At 36.2% G+C, this 19,436-nt stretch overlaps 1 protein-coding gene across 1 annotated transcript in view; it reads left to right on the forward strand.

Moving 5' to 3' along the window:
• NEK1 (NIMA related kinase 1) overlaps nt 1-19,436 on the forward strand; it is a 214,313-nt gene that overhangs the window by 126,853 nt on the left and 68,024 nt on the right. Inside the window, exons 16-19 of the mRNA XM_045286060.1 lie at nt 8,308-8,391; nt 8,794-8,877; nt 9,754-9,816; nt 10,309-10,404. Coding sequence (XP_045141995.1) covers nt 8,308-8,391; nt 8,794-8,877; nt 9,754-9,816; nt 10,309-10,404 — 327 coding nt within the window. The remainder of the gene's footprint in view (nt 1-8,307; nt 8,392-8,793; nt 8,878-9,753; nt 9,817-10,308; nt 10,405-19,436) is intronic.

Consider the following 19,436-nt stretch of genomic DNA (forward strand, 5'->3'; position numbering starts at 1 on the left):
CGGTCTGACACCCCCCCTCTCCATACACACTAGGGTGAAACATGAAGAGAGTGTAACAGAGCATCAAGGGGAGCAAAGCAATGAAATCCCTGAGAAAACCCCAAAATAGACTTTGGGGGCAGGACTTGGCACCTCATCAAATTGGGTCGGAAAAAATTCATAAGGGTCAATAAACAGACCTGGAACTATTTATAGGATTTTCTTCCTTTTTCTTTTCTTTTCTTTTTTTTTACTGTTTATCTATAAAAGATTGTCAGGATAAGCAATCTTGAGGAAAATACAACAGGACTAATAATTCCAGGGGGATGTGGGAGAGGAGGAGGTGAGGGAAAGGAAAGGGAGAGACCACAAACCTAGGGTCAAGGGAACAACAAGTGATCTAAAAGCAATGGCAAGAAGAGGGTAGAATGACTGGTAAGGCTTGATCAAGTGCAATGTAGCTGAGAGGAATTAATGAGAGCCTAATGAAGATCGAACATGATAGTGGGACAGGAGGAAAGCAAAAGGAAATAGAGGAAAGAACTAGGAGGCAAAGGACATTTATAGAGGTGTAAATACAGGCATGTACATATATAAATATATGTAATGATAGGGATATAGGTCTATGTACATATATTTATTATGTTAAATTAATATATTAAATATTAAGGTTGCAGATGGACATTGGGCCTCTACTCAAGTACTTCCTCAACATAAGAACACGTTGTTCTAAAAACCTGTTATTCTGTGATGTTCACCTTCCCCACACATTCGCTGAAGACAAAATGGGTACATAAGTAAATGTGGTGAAGAAAGCTGATGGTGCCCGGCTATTAAAAGATATAGCATATGGGGTCCAGAAGGCTTGAAGCTAAACAAGCGGCCATGGAAGAAGCACACCAGCCTGTATGATCACGAGGTGTCCACAGGATCAGGTATCAGGCATCAGAAGACCCAAAACAAACAAGCATACCAATGCAAACAAGGTGGGCCGGAGTGGAGACCCAAAGCTCGTCTGTAGACAATTGGACATCCCCTCATAGAAAGGTCACAAGGAAGGGATGAGCCTGCCAGGGTGCAGTATAGCACCTATGAAACATACAACATTCCTTTAATACTTCTCTCCCCACCACCCAGTATCATGACCCCAGTTCTATCTTGAAAATCCAGCTAGACCAGAACATGTACACTGATACAGATAAGAGCTCTCAACACACGGAATACATGACATAAAATAATAATAATTTATAATTTATCAAGGGTTCATGAGGATGGGAGGGTTGGGGAAGGAGGGAAAAAAGAGGAGCTGATACCAAGGGCTCAAATACAAAGTAAATGTTTAGAAAATGATGATAGCAACTTATGTACAAATATGCTTGATACTATGGATTGATATAAGAGCTGTAAGAACCCCCAATAAAATGATCTAAAAAAAATTATGGTCTCTAAACCCCACAGGGGCAGTTCTACGCCACCCTTTAGGGCCACCATGAGTTGGAATTGATTTGATGGCAGTGAATTTAAGTTTTTAAGCAAATATGGGCTTGTTATTAATGAGCTGTCTTGATGTGAAAAGTTTTATATATACATATAGCCAACCGTTCCAATGGCTAGTAGAGTTAAAAATGTTGCCAACTGATTACTTAGAACAATCTTAAATATGCTATGCAAATAGGTAAGTAGTAGCTTTCAAGTCTTCTCCTATTTGTGAGGTCGTTGTATATAGAAGAGCAAATTGTTGCCAGATCTCGTTATCCTTCTCAGGATTTCCAACATTTTTCAGTCCATCATTACTGTTATTGTTCTAATCCATCCAGTTGAGGTTCTTCTTTGTCTTCACTAGTCCTCTACTCACCAAACTCGATGTCCTCTTCTAGTAAGTGATTATGCCTATGATAAGGGAAAACGTGCAAGGTGGAAACGGTCTGTTGTGACCCATAAGGCTTAAGATGCAGTCTTAAAGGCATTGTGACAAATCCAGATCTTAAACCTAATATGTGTGTTCCCAATATTTTTCAAAATCACAAAAGCCTATAAAGACAACAATATAGTTAATATTGAGTCATAAGTTTTAGAAATTAGAAAAACACTGTTGTTAAATATTTTTCAGTGTTTTGCGTGTGTGTGAAAAATATATGCAATAAAACACTATCAGTTCAACAATTGATGTATATTTCACTGGTGGTTTGATCAGTACATTTTTATTAACTGTCTTGAGATACTACTGTGAATTCTAACATTGTTTTTATGGCAAAATCAAATCTACTCCCTGACCTCTGAAAAGGCATTTAGAACATAAACAGTTCTTAGGTTTAATTGTGGTTTAAAGAAATATTGATTCAAAATTATTTCTTGTTCTTTTATATGAATTCATATGTATGTTTTCCTCTTTAAGTAATTGAAATTTTAAGAAGACACAGATGGAGAAATTCTAACAAGGAAGAGTTCAGGCCAAATGTTGACTTTTTAAAAATCTGGCCAATATTGGCAAAAATTAAATAAATACACTGAAAAACAAGTTCTTACAATAGCCCTCTGGAGTGAGGATTATTTTTCCAGATGGACAGGCTTTGAAACTGGCTCATTCATTAATGTTTTGCCCAAGATCCCATAGTGTATCTAGAGGTGGCAAGGAAGTCTAGTGCATCTGACTTTTAAGGCTAAGGTTATACTTTTAACTATTTTACTATACTGATTGTTCTTTTTAAATGTCCGTATATTAGCATTTGCTTTTATTTAGGTAAAACTTGAAAACGTGAAAAATAGATTTTTTTTGCGTAAATAGCAAACTTTATGTAAACAACTAGATCAGTGGTTTTCAACCTGTGGGTCGTGACCCTTTTGGGGGTCAAATGACCCTTTCACAGGGGTTGCCTGATTCATAACAGTAGCAAAATTACAGTTATGAAGTAACAATGAAAATCATTTTATGGTTGGGGGGTCACCACAACATGAGGAGCTGTATGAAAGGGTTGCAGCATTAGGAAGGTTGAGAACCACTGGACTAGATAATAAATACTTTAGATTTAGCAGGTGTTTCAACCTGGGGGAGGTGGTGGGGAGGACACAGAACAGGGCAGGGAGGTGTCACAAAATTTTAAACAACTGGGTGTACATCATATCTATGTCTCAGTAAAACTTTATTAACAGTTTTAGGTTTGGCCTATGTACACTCATTTACTTATCATTGTTATACAGTATGCTAAAAGTAGACTTGTTCTTCAGTGCTGAGTTGTTTATTTTGAGATTATTTTATAGTTGTCCTTTAAATATTATTCCTTTATCATACTTTAAAATAGAATGTTTAGAAACATAGAAAAGACTATATATATGTATATATATGAAGGACATTCATATACCCACAAGGCTGAAGGCTGAATACTAACAATAAATTCAATCTTTGTGCTCTTTCAAAAATTGTCTTTATGTAAGAGACCAGGTAGTAAATATTCTAGGTTTAGCAGGCCATGTGCAAGAGGTGCTGTTCATACCCACCAGTTCTCCCAGGGAGAACAGTGAGACTGTCTACTCTCTTAAAGATTTACAGCCTCACAAACGCTGAGGAGCACTTCTGCTCTCTCCTGTAGTGTCTCTATAAGTTGAAATTAGCCTAGTCACTGTGGGTACTTCTATCTGTTACAACTACTCAACTTATAGAAAATTATCAAAAAATTATAGAAACTGATAGGAAGTCAACTACAGAAAAGATGCAGTTATAAAAATTGTGAAAATGAATAACCTGGGTATGTTTTAATGAAATTTCATGTACACTGAAATTTGAATTTTATATACTTTTTCTAATAATGAAATATTTTTCTTTTGATTTTTCTAGAATTTAAAAATGTGAAAACTTTAAAAATAGTTTTATAGGCATTTAATTTACATATCATAGAATTCAGTGGTTTAAAAATATTAAAAAGAGTTGTGCAGTCATTACCACAAGCAATTTTAGAACATTTTCTTTATTCTTGTGCCCATTATTCTTAGCTCCCCATTCCTCTCTAATCTCAGCCATAACTGTCCCAAAAGAAACACGCCCACTGCCATTGAGTCAACTCTGACTCACAGTGACCCTATAGGACGAGGTAGAACTGCCCCTGTGGGTTTCCCAGACTGTCATTCTTTAGAAGAGTAGAAATCCTTCTCTTTCTCCTTCAGAGTGGCTGGTTTCAAACTGCTGACCTTATGGTTAGCGGCCCATCTAGCCCATTGTGCCATCAGACCTCCAAGCCAAAACCCTAAGGAAATATTTATCTAAGTATTATCTCTATGGATTATCTATCCTTGTTTTCATATAAAGAAAATCATACCAGAGAAACCAACAGCAAAGTAAAACACAGAAAAACCCCCGATCCAAAGAAAGTAGAACAAATTACAATGGATCAAAAAGGAAAACAAATTATAATATATTTAAATTTTAACTTAATTTTATCTGCAATAATCCACTTTCCAGTACACTTTTTCTGAAGGCAAGACTGTCACATCTCTAGCCAAGGGTCTGAGGGAGCTCATTGGAAGCTTACAGTGTGCGAGGACTTTGCAGATGGATTCTGGGTGTTCATTATCATCCATAGCGTTTGCAAGTGAGATGCTCAGAATGTAAGCTCTATTATGAAACTTTTCTTAAACTTATAGGCTATACAAAATAAAAGGTGGTAGTCTAGATTTAACCTGTGGACCATAGTTTGCCAACCCCTATCCAACCCTTTTGCCTTTTCCTCTGCCACAGGTGACTATTATCCTGAATTTTAGATTTATGATTACTGTGGATTTTTAAAGATAGTTTTCTTTTCCCATGTATGCATATATGCTAAACAATATAGTGCTAATTTTAAAAAGCTTTACACAGTTATTTCTTATAATATAAAGCTTGGACTTTGATTTTTTTCCCTTCAATATTATTTTTCTGATTCATTCATGTAGTTAAGTACAGCTAGTAAAATTGCCATCAAATCAATTTCAAATCATTGCAGCCCTATAGAATTGTACTTCATACTGGTTTCAATGGCTGATTTTTCAGAACAAGACCTCCAGACTTTTCTTCTGGGATACCTCTGGGTGGAACCCAAGCAATCTGCAAAGCAGCCAAGCTCATTTACTATTGGCGCTGACTCCTGATGATCCTATGGGAGAGAGTAGAGCTGTTCCATGGGATTTCCGAGACTGTACATCTTTACAGGAACAGGCAGTCTCATACTTCCCCTAAGGCAGCGGTTCTCAACCTGTGGGTCGCGACCCCTTTACAGGTTGAACGACCCTTTCACAGGGGTTGCCCAATTCCTAACAGTAGCAAAATTACTGTTATGAAGTAGCAACAAAAATAATTTTATGTTTAGGGGGTCACCACAACATGAGGAATAGTATTAAAGAGTTGCAGCATTAGAAAGGTTGAGAACCACTGTCCTAAGGAATGATTAATAGATTTGAACTGCCAACCTTAGCAGGCTAATTTGTTACCTACTTGTAACTGGGTATAAAAAAAGCCTATTGCTATTGAGTCTATTCATACTCATAGCCACCATAGGATTTCAAGGTCTGTCAATCTTTATGGGGCCAGATAGCCTCATCTTTCTCCCTCAGAACAGCTAGTGTGTTTGAACAGCTGACCTTACAGTTAGCAGTTCAATGCTTACCCAACAGTGTCACAAATGTTCCTTTGGAATTAGATATAAAGGAAAACCAAACCAACTACAATCCAAGTCAGTTCTGATTCACAGCTACCCCATAGGGCAGAATTGAACTCCTCCTGAAGGTTTCCAAGACTGTAATTTTTTGTGAGTGGAGATAGCCTCATCTTTCTTCTTTGGAGTGGTTAGTGGATTCAAACTGCTAACCTTGCAATTAGTAGCCTAATGCGTAACACCAGTAGGGCTCCTTGTAATTGTGAATAGCTGTATAATAATCCATGTGCGAATTATCACTTCCTCTTTTGTGGTATTTAGGTTGATAGCAGCCCTGCTCAGAACATTCTTATTTGTTTCCTGATACACATGTGCAAGATTTTATTGGGTCTCTGTTTCCTGAATTGTATGAGTCAAAATTACACAATAAATGCCAAAGTAGTATTATTTTCCTTGAAAAGTACCATTATCTTATTAACTGATTTAAGTTATACAGTATTTACTTACGTTAATAGCAAGTATATATTTTAAAGTGTAGTTAACTTAAATAGTTCATTCATTAATTTAATGTTAACATGGTTATTGATCTAATATGTTAGCTGCTGTGCTAACAGGATAAAATAAGTTAAGCAATAAAGTTGATAAGCCATACTAAGTAATACTAACTAACATTCACAAGTGAAATCTTACTGTGACAGGCATTATGATAAGCAGTTTATATGCATTTTGTCTTTTAATTTTCCCAACAAGTCTATGTAAACCTATTGGACTTTGATACATTGGTCATTAAATAGATATTATAGTATTTAAAAAAAATTTAACTTCTGCTGAGTTCCAGAATAAGATAATATAGATTCACTCTTCCCTCTGCCTCTCCTCTGATTCCAACTAAATGTCTTGGAGAGAATTTAACAGAAAACAATAGAATGCTAAAAGATAGAAAGAAGAAGGAAATTGGCTAGAAGTTTCAGAATTGAGAAATGACAATTTAGTTCCCTAGATTTTCTTTTTATCTTTCATATGTCCTGGATTAGGTGTCAGAGAGGCCTATAACCCAAATTCACAAATAGGCATAAACAAAAAGAGGAAAGGAAAAGCTTGCTTTCTCTTGCCAAAGGCCTAGAAAAAGGAAAGCCCAACAAACACCTGTAGGTAACGATAATAATCCTTGTTTCACCGCTGAAGCCCAAGCGAGTGATTCAAACTGTAGGTAGCACTGAAAACACAGGCCATATTACTCCTCTTCAGTTACTGGGGTCCGGGCAGATAGTTCTGGGGACAGTTTGTTCCAAAAGCAGGAGCTACAAGTTTGTGGGCCATCCCAGTTCCTACTGCATAATTGGGACACCAGTGGGTCATCCATATGTTTACTAGGGTAGCCACCTATATAGCCCTGTATTTCCATCCTAAGGCATTTGATTGTGTGGATCATAACAAACTATGGATAACCTTGAGAAGAATGGGAATTCCAGAACACTTCATTGTGCTCATGTGGAACTTGTACATGGGATCAAGAGAGAATTGTGTAAACAGAAAAACAGTATATGTCAGGGTTGCATCTTTTCATTTTACTTATTCAATCTATGTACTGAGCAAATAATCAGAAAAGATGCATTACATGAAAAATGTGGCATTAGGATTGGAGGAAGACTAATGAACAACTTATGCATATGACACAAACTAGCTTGCTGGAATTGAGGACTCGAAGCACACGCAGGATCTCTGCCTGAGGTGGTGAGGAACAGCAGAGACACTTGAGACAGAGCCGAGGAGCAGGGGTGAGACCATGAAACGAAGGAGTTGGGTTTCCTGACCCACAGAATATGTAAACCTTAGCCAGGCAAGAGGCTGGCTTGTATTCTTGCAAGACTTCTGACAGTTTGTGGTACATTCATTATTCCTTACCAACATCATAATTCAAATACATCATTTATTCTTGGGTCAATTTTACTCATTTCCCAGCTTTTGCATTCATATTAGATCAATGGTAATTCCATGTTTGAGATAAACTGTTAAAAAATGAGTCCCTTTGTAATGGGCTTTGATCATTTGTAGTTTGATAACTGGATGCAAGCAGTTTGTATTATATCTTATAATATACAGTGCATTTGTTGACTTCAGAAGCAATGAACTCAAATATTTTATTTTATTTGTTATTCAGTATGTAAACAAACATATCTATGCGAATTGACACTTAGGGGAATATTTAGTAACCCTGGTGGCCTAATGAGTTGGACTGAACCACAAGATCATCAGATCAAACCCACCAGGAGGGAGACCAGGCCTTCTGCTCTCTCCAGATCTACAGCCTGAGAAACCCACAGGGACAGTTGCACTCTGTCCGTTAGGTCAGGGGGAGTCAGAATAGACGTGAAGGCAATGCGTTTTTGAAGGGGAATTTTTTTCCCATGAGGTTTAAGTAACCCCCAAAGCAGTTTTTAAAAACTTTTTAATTTACATAACTCATAAAAACATAATTGGTCTGTGTTTTAAATACTTTTATTTGGGGTTTAATTACTCCTTTCTGTTCTCAGTGAATGTATTTATTAAATTGGTATAGAAAAATGTTAGGGTTCATTACCAGAGTTTTTGTGCTAAGGCTGATCAATATCTGCCAAAAGACATAAAATGGCACCAGGATATTCCTAGATAAGATGATGACACAGCTTTAGTCATTCTTAAACTTAGTACATTAAATGATAAACAGGGAATCCTGCAAAACCTGGCAGCTCTCTATGGAGGCAGGCCCAGCTCTTCAAGAGGAGGAAAGCCAAGAAACAAAGAGGAAGAGGTATGCGTCCTGCATGTTCTCTGCCTCCGTCACACAGCCATTTTTGAGTTTTTTGCCTCTTTTCTTGCATGGTTTAAATTTTTAACAATTATTTGAGGATTTTGCCAGTTTATAGGGACCTGTTAATATATTTTGACTGACATACTGTATAATGACTGATATTCTGCTTTTTTTTTTCAGTTAAATTTCTTTTTTTTCATCAAAAATTTAAAATATATTATACTTCTTTTCAGAAATAAGCTGATCTAAATTAAACACTTGAAAGCTAATCTAACATTTTTCATTAACCAAAAATCAAAATTTTATTTCTTGTTTTCAGATTAACACTTTTCCTTAAAACAAAAATAAAATTTTAACAGTAAAAATGTTGATAGCTTTTCTTTTAATTTTTTTTTCTTGCAGGCTTATCTGGCCAGGCTAAGGCAAATAAGACTACAGAATTTCAATGAACGCCAACAGATTAGAGCCAAACTTCGTGGTGAAAAGGCAAGTCAAAATTCAAAAAATAAAAAAAGTACTTGAATGATATCATAATATATTGAGATTAAGCATGTTTGTGCCAATATCACATGTGTTAGGCTGGGTTCTCCAGAGAAACAAAACCAGTGTTGTTTATATGTGTCTGAATATTGATAGAAATTTACATCAAGAAATGGCTCAGACATTTATTGAAGTGGGTAAATCCAGTGCAGTTTAAGTCCATGGATCAGGTGGTGAATTGAAGGCTTTTCCTGTCTTGTTATTCAGTATCTAAACAAACATATCCATGCGAATTGACACTTAGAGGAAAAAATAATTTTCTCCTGATTAACCAGGAAGCAGAAAGATGAAGCAGGAAGACCAAAGGCTTGTGGGTGCAATTTAAAGGAATCTAAGGTCAGCAGTCTGCTAGTGACACCTGGGAACAGCAGACAGTATGGCAGGTCTATGGATCAGACACAGCAGAATTGACAAGCTTTTCCACATAGTCTGCTTTAAAAGGAGCAGGCTACATACCTGAGGAGTCTTTCTTTCAATTGTGTCGAGGTTGTAACCTAATCATGGGGCTGCATCCCACCACAACTGCTGTCTGCTCACAGAGCTGATCACATGTTATTTACCATCAAGGAAGTAATTAATTATGTTGTTAGATCTCATCATGAGAACCCTGGCCCAGCCAAGTTGCCACAAAATCTAACTATCACAAAACACCCCAAAATAATGTCGTGAGTGAGTAGAAAGTGGCCATATTAATGTTCTTAAATCTCTCGTTGGCTAATAAGAAGGTAAGTAAAAAAGTATTGCAATAAAATCATAGAATCCTATTAAGTGAAATAAACTTTACCTGTCCTAAATCATTTGCGTTGTCTACTCATTTTGTAGAAAGAAGATGAAGGAGGGAGTGAAGAGGCTGACATGAGACGCAAAAAGATAGAAGCACTTAAGGTACAGACAAAATTAAACAGGATATTTTGTTTTGATTCTAGATAAAATCGAAGCCTGATTCCTTCTTTCCCACCTATTCCATACTTTTGGTTCCATTTTTTTATTACATATTTAGAAATAGCAATTAAATGAGACCACACATATATATGTCACATAGGTATTCTTGAAAAGGAAAAAAAGTGGATTAAAAATATACATTTGTTCACTTCTTTGAAGATTAATAAAATGGAACCATGAGTAATAATCATTATTGTAAAATTTCTATCAGAATGTACCTGTGTTTATTTTCATTCAGCAAATATATATTGACTACCTGCTATGAGAGGGAGCCAAATTCTTATTCTGGAAAAATCTGCCACCCTTTCCCACCTCCACTCTCACATATACTTCTTTTTTGGCTTAAAAATAAGTATTATCTTTGTAGATCTGAAAAAAAAAATTAAACCCTTCTCTCTTAGAACTAGTTTTGTTTATTTTTAAATTTATTTTTAGTCCCAAGCAAATGCACGTGCAGCTGTACTGAAAGAACAACTTGAGCGGAAGAGAAAGGAAGCATATGAGAGAGAGAAGAAAGTGTGGGAAGAACATGTAAGATTTGGCACTTTTTCTTAATTCTGGCTATATTCATGTTCTTATGTTTTTTAATGTATAAGAGAAACCAAAAAGTATTGCAAAAGAATCATCAAACCATTTATTACATAACAATTGCAATATACGAAGTTATTGTTTCTTGACACATCTTCCCTCTGGGTTTGCGAACTTCTGAAGATGCTATTTACATCTCTTTATATCTTTCCCTGAAGAATTCTGCATTCTTCAACTTACTCACTATCAACTGCCTTCTAGACGATTAAGACTGATAGCCATTTTGTAGGACAGGATAAAATTGCTCCTTCGGCTTTCCAAGGCTGTAAATCTTTATAGCAATAGGCAGCTTTATCTTTCTCCTTACACCAAATCAAAAATGGCAGTTTGGACATCTGTTAAGGACTCAAATAGCGTTACTTTACTTTTCTTACTCTTTTTTTTTTCTTAAGGAACTAGAGCCTCAAGGGGCAATATCAGGGCAGTAGGGTGGATATAGGGTAATATTTTCCTTTGAAATTCTCATAGGACAGCCCTTGGCACCCTGAACGAAAGAGTGGGTGCACTGTCATGATGGAAAAAAATTCCCAGCACAGGTTTTTACCTTTTTATTTCCAATGTACTTTTCAATTTTCTCAAAACTTTTTCATAGTAAGCCCCCATGATCATCTTGTATCCTTCGAGAAAATCTATCAAGATTACCTGTTTGCAATCCCAAAAAACATTTTCTTTAACTTCTGAGCCTGACCTCTGCCTTATATTTAACTGGTCGAACAGATCTCCTTGAAAGCTATTGTTTTGATTTTACCTTCATGGTTTTTTTTTTGTTTTGTTTTTTTAAGCACCCTAAAGAGACTAAGAAGCCTTGATGGTATAGTGGTTACACACTGGACTGTGATCCGCATGGTTGGCAATTCGAAACCACCAGCAGATCCTTGGAAGAAAGACTGGTCTTGCTGCTCTCATAAACTGTTTCAGTCTCAGAAACCCAGAGGGGGTCACTATGAGTCAGCATTGACTCAAGGGCAGCGAGTTTCAAAGAGACTAAGTCATGTGTATTACGAAGAGGGCTTGTGTTCAACCAGTCAGTGATTGTGGGGACAAGCTAAAACATTATTTCCTTTGGAATAACTTGTGCATGTATGAACTAGAAATCTAGTAACTGTAGTTTTTCACTTATTCTTGTATATCAGCATTATAATTCTATATTATTTTTATTTCTCTATCTTGTATTTAAGGGTGACCTATATGGAAGTTATTTGGGATCTTGACTTGAGTTGAAGGCCTAATTTTTAAGTATGTATGAATGTAAAAGGTGTCCTTATGTGGCAGTGGTTAAGTACATGGCCACTGACTAAATGGTTGTTGATCCAAACCCACCAGCTGCTCCATGAGCTAGAGTAGCTGTCTGCTTCCTTAAAGATTACAGCTTTGGAAACTCTATGGGGTGGTTCTATCAATCCTGTGCAATTACTGAGAAGGAATTGACTCAGTGGCAGTAGGTTTAGTTTGTTGTTTTGTTTCAAATGTAGGACCAAGTAACTAATCAAACTCACCGCATCATTTTATAGCTATACGATCCTTTCTCCACAGATTTACTTTTGTTGTTAAGTGCCATGGAATCACTTCTGACTCACAGTGACACTTCTGAACACTACCCAGTCCTGTGCATCCTTAAAATTGTTAATATGTTTGAGCCGCTTGTGCAGCCACTGTGTCAATGCATTTTATCAAAGGCTGCCTTTAAGATGGATTGAATTCTGACATATATATTTGAGAATGAATCTATAGCATATATGTAGCAAGCTATTTTGTATATTTTTCCTAGGCTCTTTTCCCCTTCCTTTACTCAGTCCACTCTGCCAACACCACATTGTATTAGTAATTATACCTCCAAGAAACCATTAATATAGTTACTGCCTTTGTAGATTTACCTATCCTGAATTTCATATACAGAAAAAAACATACCAAAAAAAGGAGAAAACCTAACAACAATAAGAAAGGAAAGCAGATAAAAACCTAAATTTAAAAAACTCAGAAAATATTAAAAACTAGATCAAATTTAAAATGGAACAAAAGGGAGATCAATTGATATGGTGTTAATTTTTAACCGAACTGCATTGGGAGTAATCAACTTTCTGATGCACTCTGCATGATGGCAAGGCTATTCACATCCCTCATTTGTGGTCAAAGAGGATTCACCAGAGGATGAATCCACATATATTTCCTGTGACTTTTTTTCTTAAACTCAAACAACTTTAAAATGTATCAAAAGAAGATAAAATGATACATACAATATTACATTTTAACCTAACTTTATCTGCCATAATCAACTTTATAAGTTTCTCTGTATCATAACAAGGCTATTCACATTGCTGGACTATAGTCAGATGGAATTCACCTGAGGCTTAATCCATGGGTGGACCTTGCAAATAGATTTTGGACTTCCACTCTCATCCATAGCCTTCTGCAAACCATATGTTCAGAATTTAAGCTCTAATACCGTTCCATCCTTCAGATCTGGATTTTATTATTATAATCCTTAGTTCACACAGACTGGTATGCTTCTTCCATGGGGACTTGGATGATGCCTCACTTAGATGGCTATTTGTTTGAAGACAAGATTTAAGACCCCAGATGCTATTTTTTCTGATAGTCAAACACCATGTATTTTCTTCACCACACTTTACTATAGCATCCAATACTTTAGTGATCTTTTTTGTAGGGTGAGCATCAAGTTTGGCCATTTCCTAAGACCTAATTGTTCTTAGATTGGGGCTAGAATTAAGTGTGAGGCCCAAATCCATTCATATATGTATGGTTTATATATTTCTCTGGTTCACTTTAGAGACATCATTGTCATTTATGTTAGAGAACATTATTAATCATCCCCCTGGGGCATAAGGTAATCCCAATGAGAGTATCATTAATTTAGACAATGATATAGAATTTAAAACTTTGTTGAAGAAAGGAAATTATATAAGTATAGGCCAGCTATGAACCTCAATACATGAATTAGTGACTTGTACAGATTAAATTCTTAAGAGACTGGACACTATTTATGCAAACGTTGGGAGTTGTTGATAGGGTAAACTTTTCAATAACATTCATTGACAACAGCAGAACCACACCTACCAGATTAATACATGTCATAATAAAGCAAAGAAGGCATTAAAATTATAACTATGTAGTAGTCCCAGGCAACCATTCATTGGGCACCCACAAGGCAAAAGACCTGAACCAAAGGCCAGTGACTGCCAGCTCTATACTTTTGGAATAACTGTCATCTGCTTCTTCTCACACTAGGGAGTTTCAATCTTGAGTCAAAGAGATACAGCTGAGTTTAAAATAAAGCCCAGGTCACTTACTGGGGTTTCTACATTGAGTCCTTCTGGTATGGCCTGTGAGGGATGCTATGCCCTTCGAAAGACAGAGTCCAGTCCCAGTAGTCTATAGCACACAGTTCGGGTCACCAAAATCTAGATAGAAATGAGGTCAAAAGTATCCAATTAGGAATATAGTGCCAGGCAAATTCTCCCCGTGGGTTCTATATATAAGGTTTGTTAAGTTTTTTTTTTTCCTCATGGAAGGTTGTTTCTCCCCATTTCCCTACCAACAGAAATATAATCACCTTCTCTGAAACATATGTCTCCCCTCCTCATGTCTTGACATGAATTTTCAGTAAGGTTCATTTATCACTCTGGTGGGGGTATCTGTTGATTGGGGGTGACCTTAACACAATTTTGTATGATAGAAACTGAATGGCCCTCTCCTCCTTTCTATATCTAGAAAAACTGACCCCAGCTGAGGTGAGGTCTCCTCTGTCAAAATGGTTTTTAAGATGTAGGTATCTACTTAAAAAAAAAAAATTCCTATTAGCATTGTACTTGGCATTACATTACATCTAGAAATTAAGAATTGACATGTTTTTAATTGTCCTTGTCTAGGATCATGTTAAATTTGTATATTTATTCATTATGTCTTTTGCATCTGCTATACAATTTTTATCATTTTTCATACATATATCTGTTGGATTTCTTATAAAGGTATTTCTCTATAATTTGTAATTTCATTTCTGATGTTAAAGGAAGTTTATCATTATTTTTCTAATACAATATTGCTGATACTTGGAAAAATTATTAGATTTTACTTATCTCTTATCCAATGAATTTTTATATTCTACCAATTTTCCACATTTTTAGCATACACTATATCATTGGCAAGTGATTATGGTAATAACCATCATCATGACAATAATTCTTATAATGATAATAATTCTTAGTGGTACAACAGGCATATTGTAGCCACTGTAAATGTATTGTTTAGTCTTTCTTAGTCTTACAGAGCAGATGTAAAAAGGTTAAAAAGCAAAACTAAAGCTATGTGTGGTTACATTTTTAATAAGTGTAGAGCAAGGATTTAAGCCTGGGTCTGCCCAGTACCTATGTTTGTATTTTTATACTTTATACTCCAGTCTCCCCTACTTTTTTCAAGTTGTGAAAAAGGTTAAAAATCATTTAAATAGCGTTTCTGTCATTAATGGAAATGTGTCAGTGGTTTTTATATTTACTATGGTAAAAAGTGTCATTTTAACTTCAGTTTTTACATTTTTTATAAGAGACATATTTTTACAATTTTTCACTTTTGTGAAAAATTTGATACTTTTGTGTATCAAAGGTAAACTTAGAAGAATTCTCCCTTCTGAGTCCTCCCATTGATATATTTGTATTAGGGCCTTATTTGTCTAGAGATCCAGAAAGACTTTGTTTGTACTACATCTGTAATAAAAAAGAAGAGTTCATTTAAAGAAGACTTGATTTAAAATCCTTAGACTTTGATCTTACTTCCAGGGTTCTCCCACCACTTCCCCTCACTCTCTTAAAATTAACTCTATTCAAGGGAATTTGAGGAAGTAGCTGCTCTGAATTCTCAACTCTCACTTAGGTTGTTCTCTTTTGTTTCAAAAGTCTGACAGTGGAGAATTCCTTCTCGTCTTACTCTCCTTTGGCTTTTCTGAACTTCAGACGCAGCATGAACAGGATTTGAGTGGTAGTCTTGTCTGGCAATTACCTCCTGGCCAAATTGGCTAATATTCCCCCTCTCAAACTTAACCTAGAGCTGAAAAAATACTTGTAAATGTACATACACAACATACATGCATAGCATTGGCAAAACTGCTTTTGTTCTTCAAAGGTTATCTTCAGCACAGGAAACAGTAACATATAACCCATGCTGAGTTGCACCATGAGACAAAGATTATATGTGGATGATTTGGGCTGCAATTCCCTGTGATCTTTTTAGCCAGCCTTCCTTATAGTATGCCTGCTGCTATCATTCATGCCCTGAAAGTGTATATATACTTTACAAGTTATTCAAAACAATGATCAGCTCTGAGCAAGTGCTCTACATTTCTTTATGATCTTTTTATTACTACATACCTACATATTTGTACAGTAACAAAGTTCTATTTCTTGAGATAACCAATTGGAACTACACTACTCAATTTTTAAGAGATGGCTTCAGCAAATCTCATTCCACCCATCCAATGCATTTTCTAAAATAATCATATTACTACATAAAACCAAACCTCATGCTTTTAAGTTAATTCAAGCCCATAGCAACCTTATTCAGCTTCGTTGGCTGTAAATCTGGATAGGAGTAGACTATTATCTTTCTCCTATGGAACAGCTGGAGGATTTGAACTTCCAACCTTTTGGTTAGCAAATGAGTGTTTTAGCCACTGTGACACTAGGAATCCTCACTTAAACAGTGCAAGAAAAACCTCTCTTAAAGCCATATACGTATTATTTGTTCCCTAAGCCATGTAACCACCACTTGTCTGATAGCTTGTTGTACTGTGGTGACCTGTGTGTTGCGCCGATGCTGGAAACTATGTAACTAGTATTTCAAATGCCAGCAGTGTCACCCTCAGTGATCAGGTTCCATCAGAGCTTCCAGACTTAGAACAGACTGTAAAGAAGGAATGGCTGCCCCTTCTGAGGAATTGGCCACAGAAACCTTTATGGGCAGAATCAAAACATTGTCAGATACTGAAAACTTCTTGAAAAGAAGCAGAATATTGTCAGAGAAGCCAGAAGATGAGGACCTTTGGCATTCATATTTTGAGAAGGCATACAAAATATGAATGAGCTGCCTTCTCAGAGTAGAGTCAACCAAAGGTCAGGGACAGCTGCAACATAAATTAATAATTAGAACTTGGAATGTACATAGCATGAATCTAGGAATTTGTATTTATAAAATATGAAATAGAATAGAACACATAAAATCATCATTCTAGGGTTTTGTGAGCTTAAATGGATTGGTACTGGCCGTTTAGAATCAGACAATTATATGGTTTACTATGCTAGGAATGAAGCAAGGGAAATGGCATTGCATTCATTGGTAAAAGGACATTTTAAGATCTATCTTGAAGTACAATCCTGTCTGTGATATGATTCTACTTAATTGCTTTGAAAGAAATTCATTCAATACAACTATTCAAATTTATGCACCAACCACTAAAGTTAGTGATCAAAATATAAAGAATTCTACCAATGTCTTCAGCCTGAAATTGATCGAGTGCAATCAAGATGCATTGATAATTATTGACAATTGGCATGCAAAGGTTGGCTGCATAGAGGAAGAAACAGTTGTTGGAAAATATGATTTTAGTGATAGAAACAAAGCCAGAGATCGCATGATAGAATTTTGCAAAATCAAGTACTTCTTTATTGCAAACACCTTTTCAAAACACAAGCGGCAATTGTATACGTGGACCTCTCCAAATAGAATCCACAAAAATCACATTGACTATATTTATGGGAAGAAATGCTGGAGACACTCAAATTTAGTAGCAGAAATGAGACTAGGGGTTAATGTGGAATAGACCATCAATTATTCACATGTAAGTTCACGTTGAAGCTTAAGAAAATTAAAAGTCTACCAGAGTCAAAATGCAACCATCAATCCATCCCACCTAAATTTCAAGAATATCTCAACCAATTTCATGCACTGAACATATATTAGTTCAATTTGATGCACTGAATTAATGACAGAAGACTTGAAAAGCTATAGGATGATATCAAGAGCATCATATATGAAGAAAGTAAAAAGTCATTAAAATGGCAGGAAATAAATGATCAAAGTGGATGTCAGAAGAGACTCTGAAACTTGCTCTTGATTGTTGAGTAGCTAAGGCACATGGAAGAAATGATGAAATCAAAAAGCTGAAAAGAAAATTTAAAGGCAGCTTGAGAAGACAAAGTCAAATATTATGAAATGTGCAAAGAGCTAAGATTAGAATACCAGAAAGGAGAACTTGCTCAACATATCTTAAACTGAGAGAAAATCCTCAAGAAAAAAATTCAGGTCTCAGGTTACAATATTGAAATATCTGAGCAAAATAGTGAATGATGCAGGAAGCTTCAAAAGAAGATGGAAAAAATATACGGTCACTATATCCAAAAGAACTACCGAACATTCCAGCATTTCAGAAGGTAGCAGATGAGCAAGAACCAATGGTGCTAAAAGAAGAAGTTCAAGCTGCACAGAAAGCATTAGCCTAAAAGAAGGGTCTAGGAATTGATGGAATACCAATAGAATGTGTCAACAAAGCTTGCCAACAGAATACTTAAATTACAGAAAAATATTATTGATTATATGCAAGTAAAATTTTGTCGAAGATCATCCAAAACAGTGGAAGCTGTCCATTGATAGGGAACTGCCAGAGATTTGGACTGGATTCAAAAGGAAGACATGGAACATGGATATTATTGCTGATCTCAGAAGCATCTTGGGTGAAAGCAGAGAATACCAGAACGATATTTGCTTGTGTTTTATTGACTAAGACTGTGAACCATAACAATCTGTGGATAAGTTTGAGAAGAATGACTGCTCATGAGGAGCTTGTACATGTATCAAGAGGCAGTTGGGCAAACAAAACAAGGGAATACTGCATGGTTTAAAATCAGGAAAGACGTGTGCTAGAGTTGTATCCTTTCACCACACTTATTCAATCTGTATGCTGAGTAAAGCCAGAAAAGTTGGATTATATGAAGAATTTAGCATCAAGATTGGAGAAAGACTTATTAATAACCTATGATATGCAAATGATACAACTTTGCTTGCTGAAAATGAAGAGGACTTGGGGATCAGGGACTGCAACTTTCAATATGGATTAAATTTCATGTAAAAAAAATCCATAGCCCTCACAACTGGACCATAGGTAACATCATGATAAATGGAAAAAGATTGAAGTTGACAAGGATTTTGTCTTGCTTCTATCTGCAATCAGTGCTCATGGAAGGAGCAGTCAAGAGATCAAAAGATAAACTGTATTTGGGTTTATCTGCGGCACAGGACCTCTTTAAAGTGTGGAAGAGCCAAGGATGTAACTTTGAGGACTGAGGTACACGTTACCCAAGCCAGAAGGTATTCTCTATTGTATCAATGAAATTATTTTAGGACAGCCTTTGTTATCCTCAAGGAATGAGCAGGTACATCCTTATAATGAGGAATGAAATTTCTTTTTTTATCTTTTATTAAATACTTTTACTGGGGGCTCTTACATCTCTTATCATAATCCATACTTTCATCCAGTGTGTCAAGCACATTTGCACATATGCTGTCATCATCATTTTCAAAGCATTCTCTTCCCATTTAAGCCCCTGATATCAGCTACCCATTTCTTCCCTCTCCCTCCCCCGCCCGCCCTTCCTTCCTCAAGAACCCTTGATAAGTTATAGATGATTGTTTTCATATCTTACATAGTCTTCTGTCACCCCTCACCCACTTTTCCATTGTTCTTCCCCCTGAGAGGGGATTATAGATTGGTCTTTGTGATCGAGTCCCCCCCCCCTTCTACCCTCACCCTCCCCTAATACTCCTGGTATCTCTACTCTCATTGTTGGCCCTGGGGGGTTTATCTATCCTGGATTCCCTGTGTTGTCGGCTCTTTTCTATAGCAGTGAGCATATTCTGCTCTAATCTGATTTGTAAGGCAGTATTGAGGTCATGATAGTGGGGGGAAGGGAGCA

Source organism: Echinops telfairi, unplaced genomic scaffold (genome assembly GCF_000313985.2).
Source record: "Echinops telfairi isolate 266 unplaced genomic scaffold, ASM31398v2 ScPeMD7_5;HRSCAF=22, whole genome shotgun sequence".
Taxonomy (NCBI): domain Eukaryota; kingdom Metazoa; phylum Chordata; class Mammalia; order Afrosoricida; family Tenrecidae; genus Echinops; species Echinops telfairi.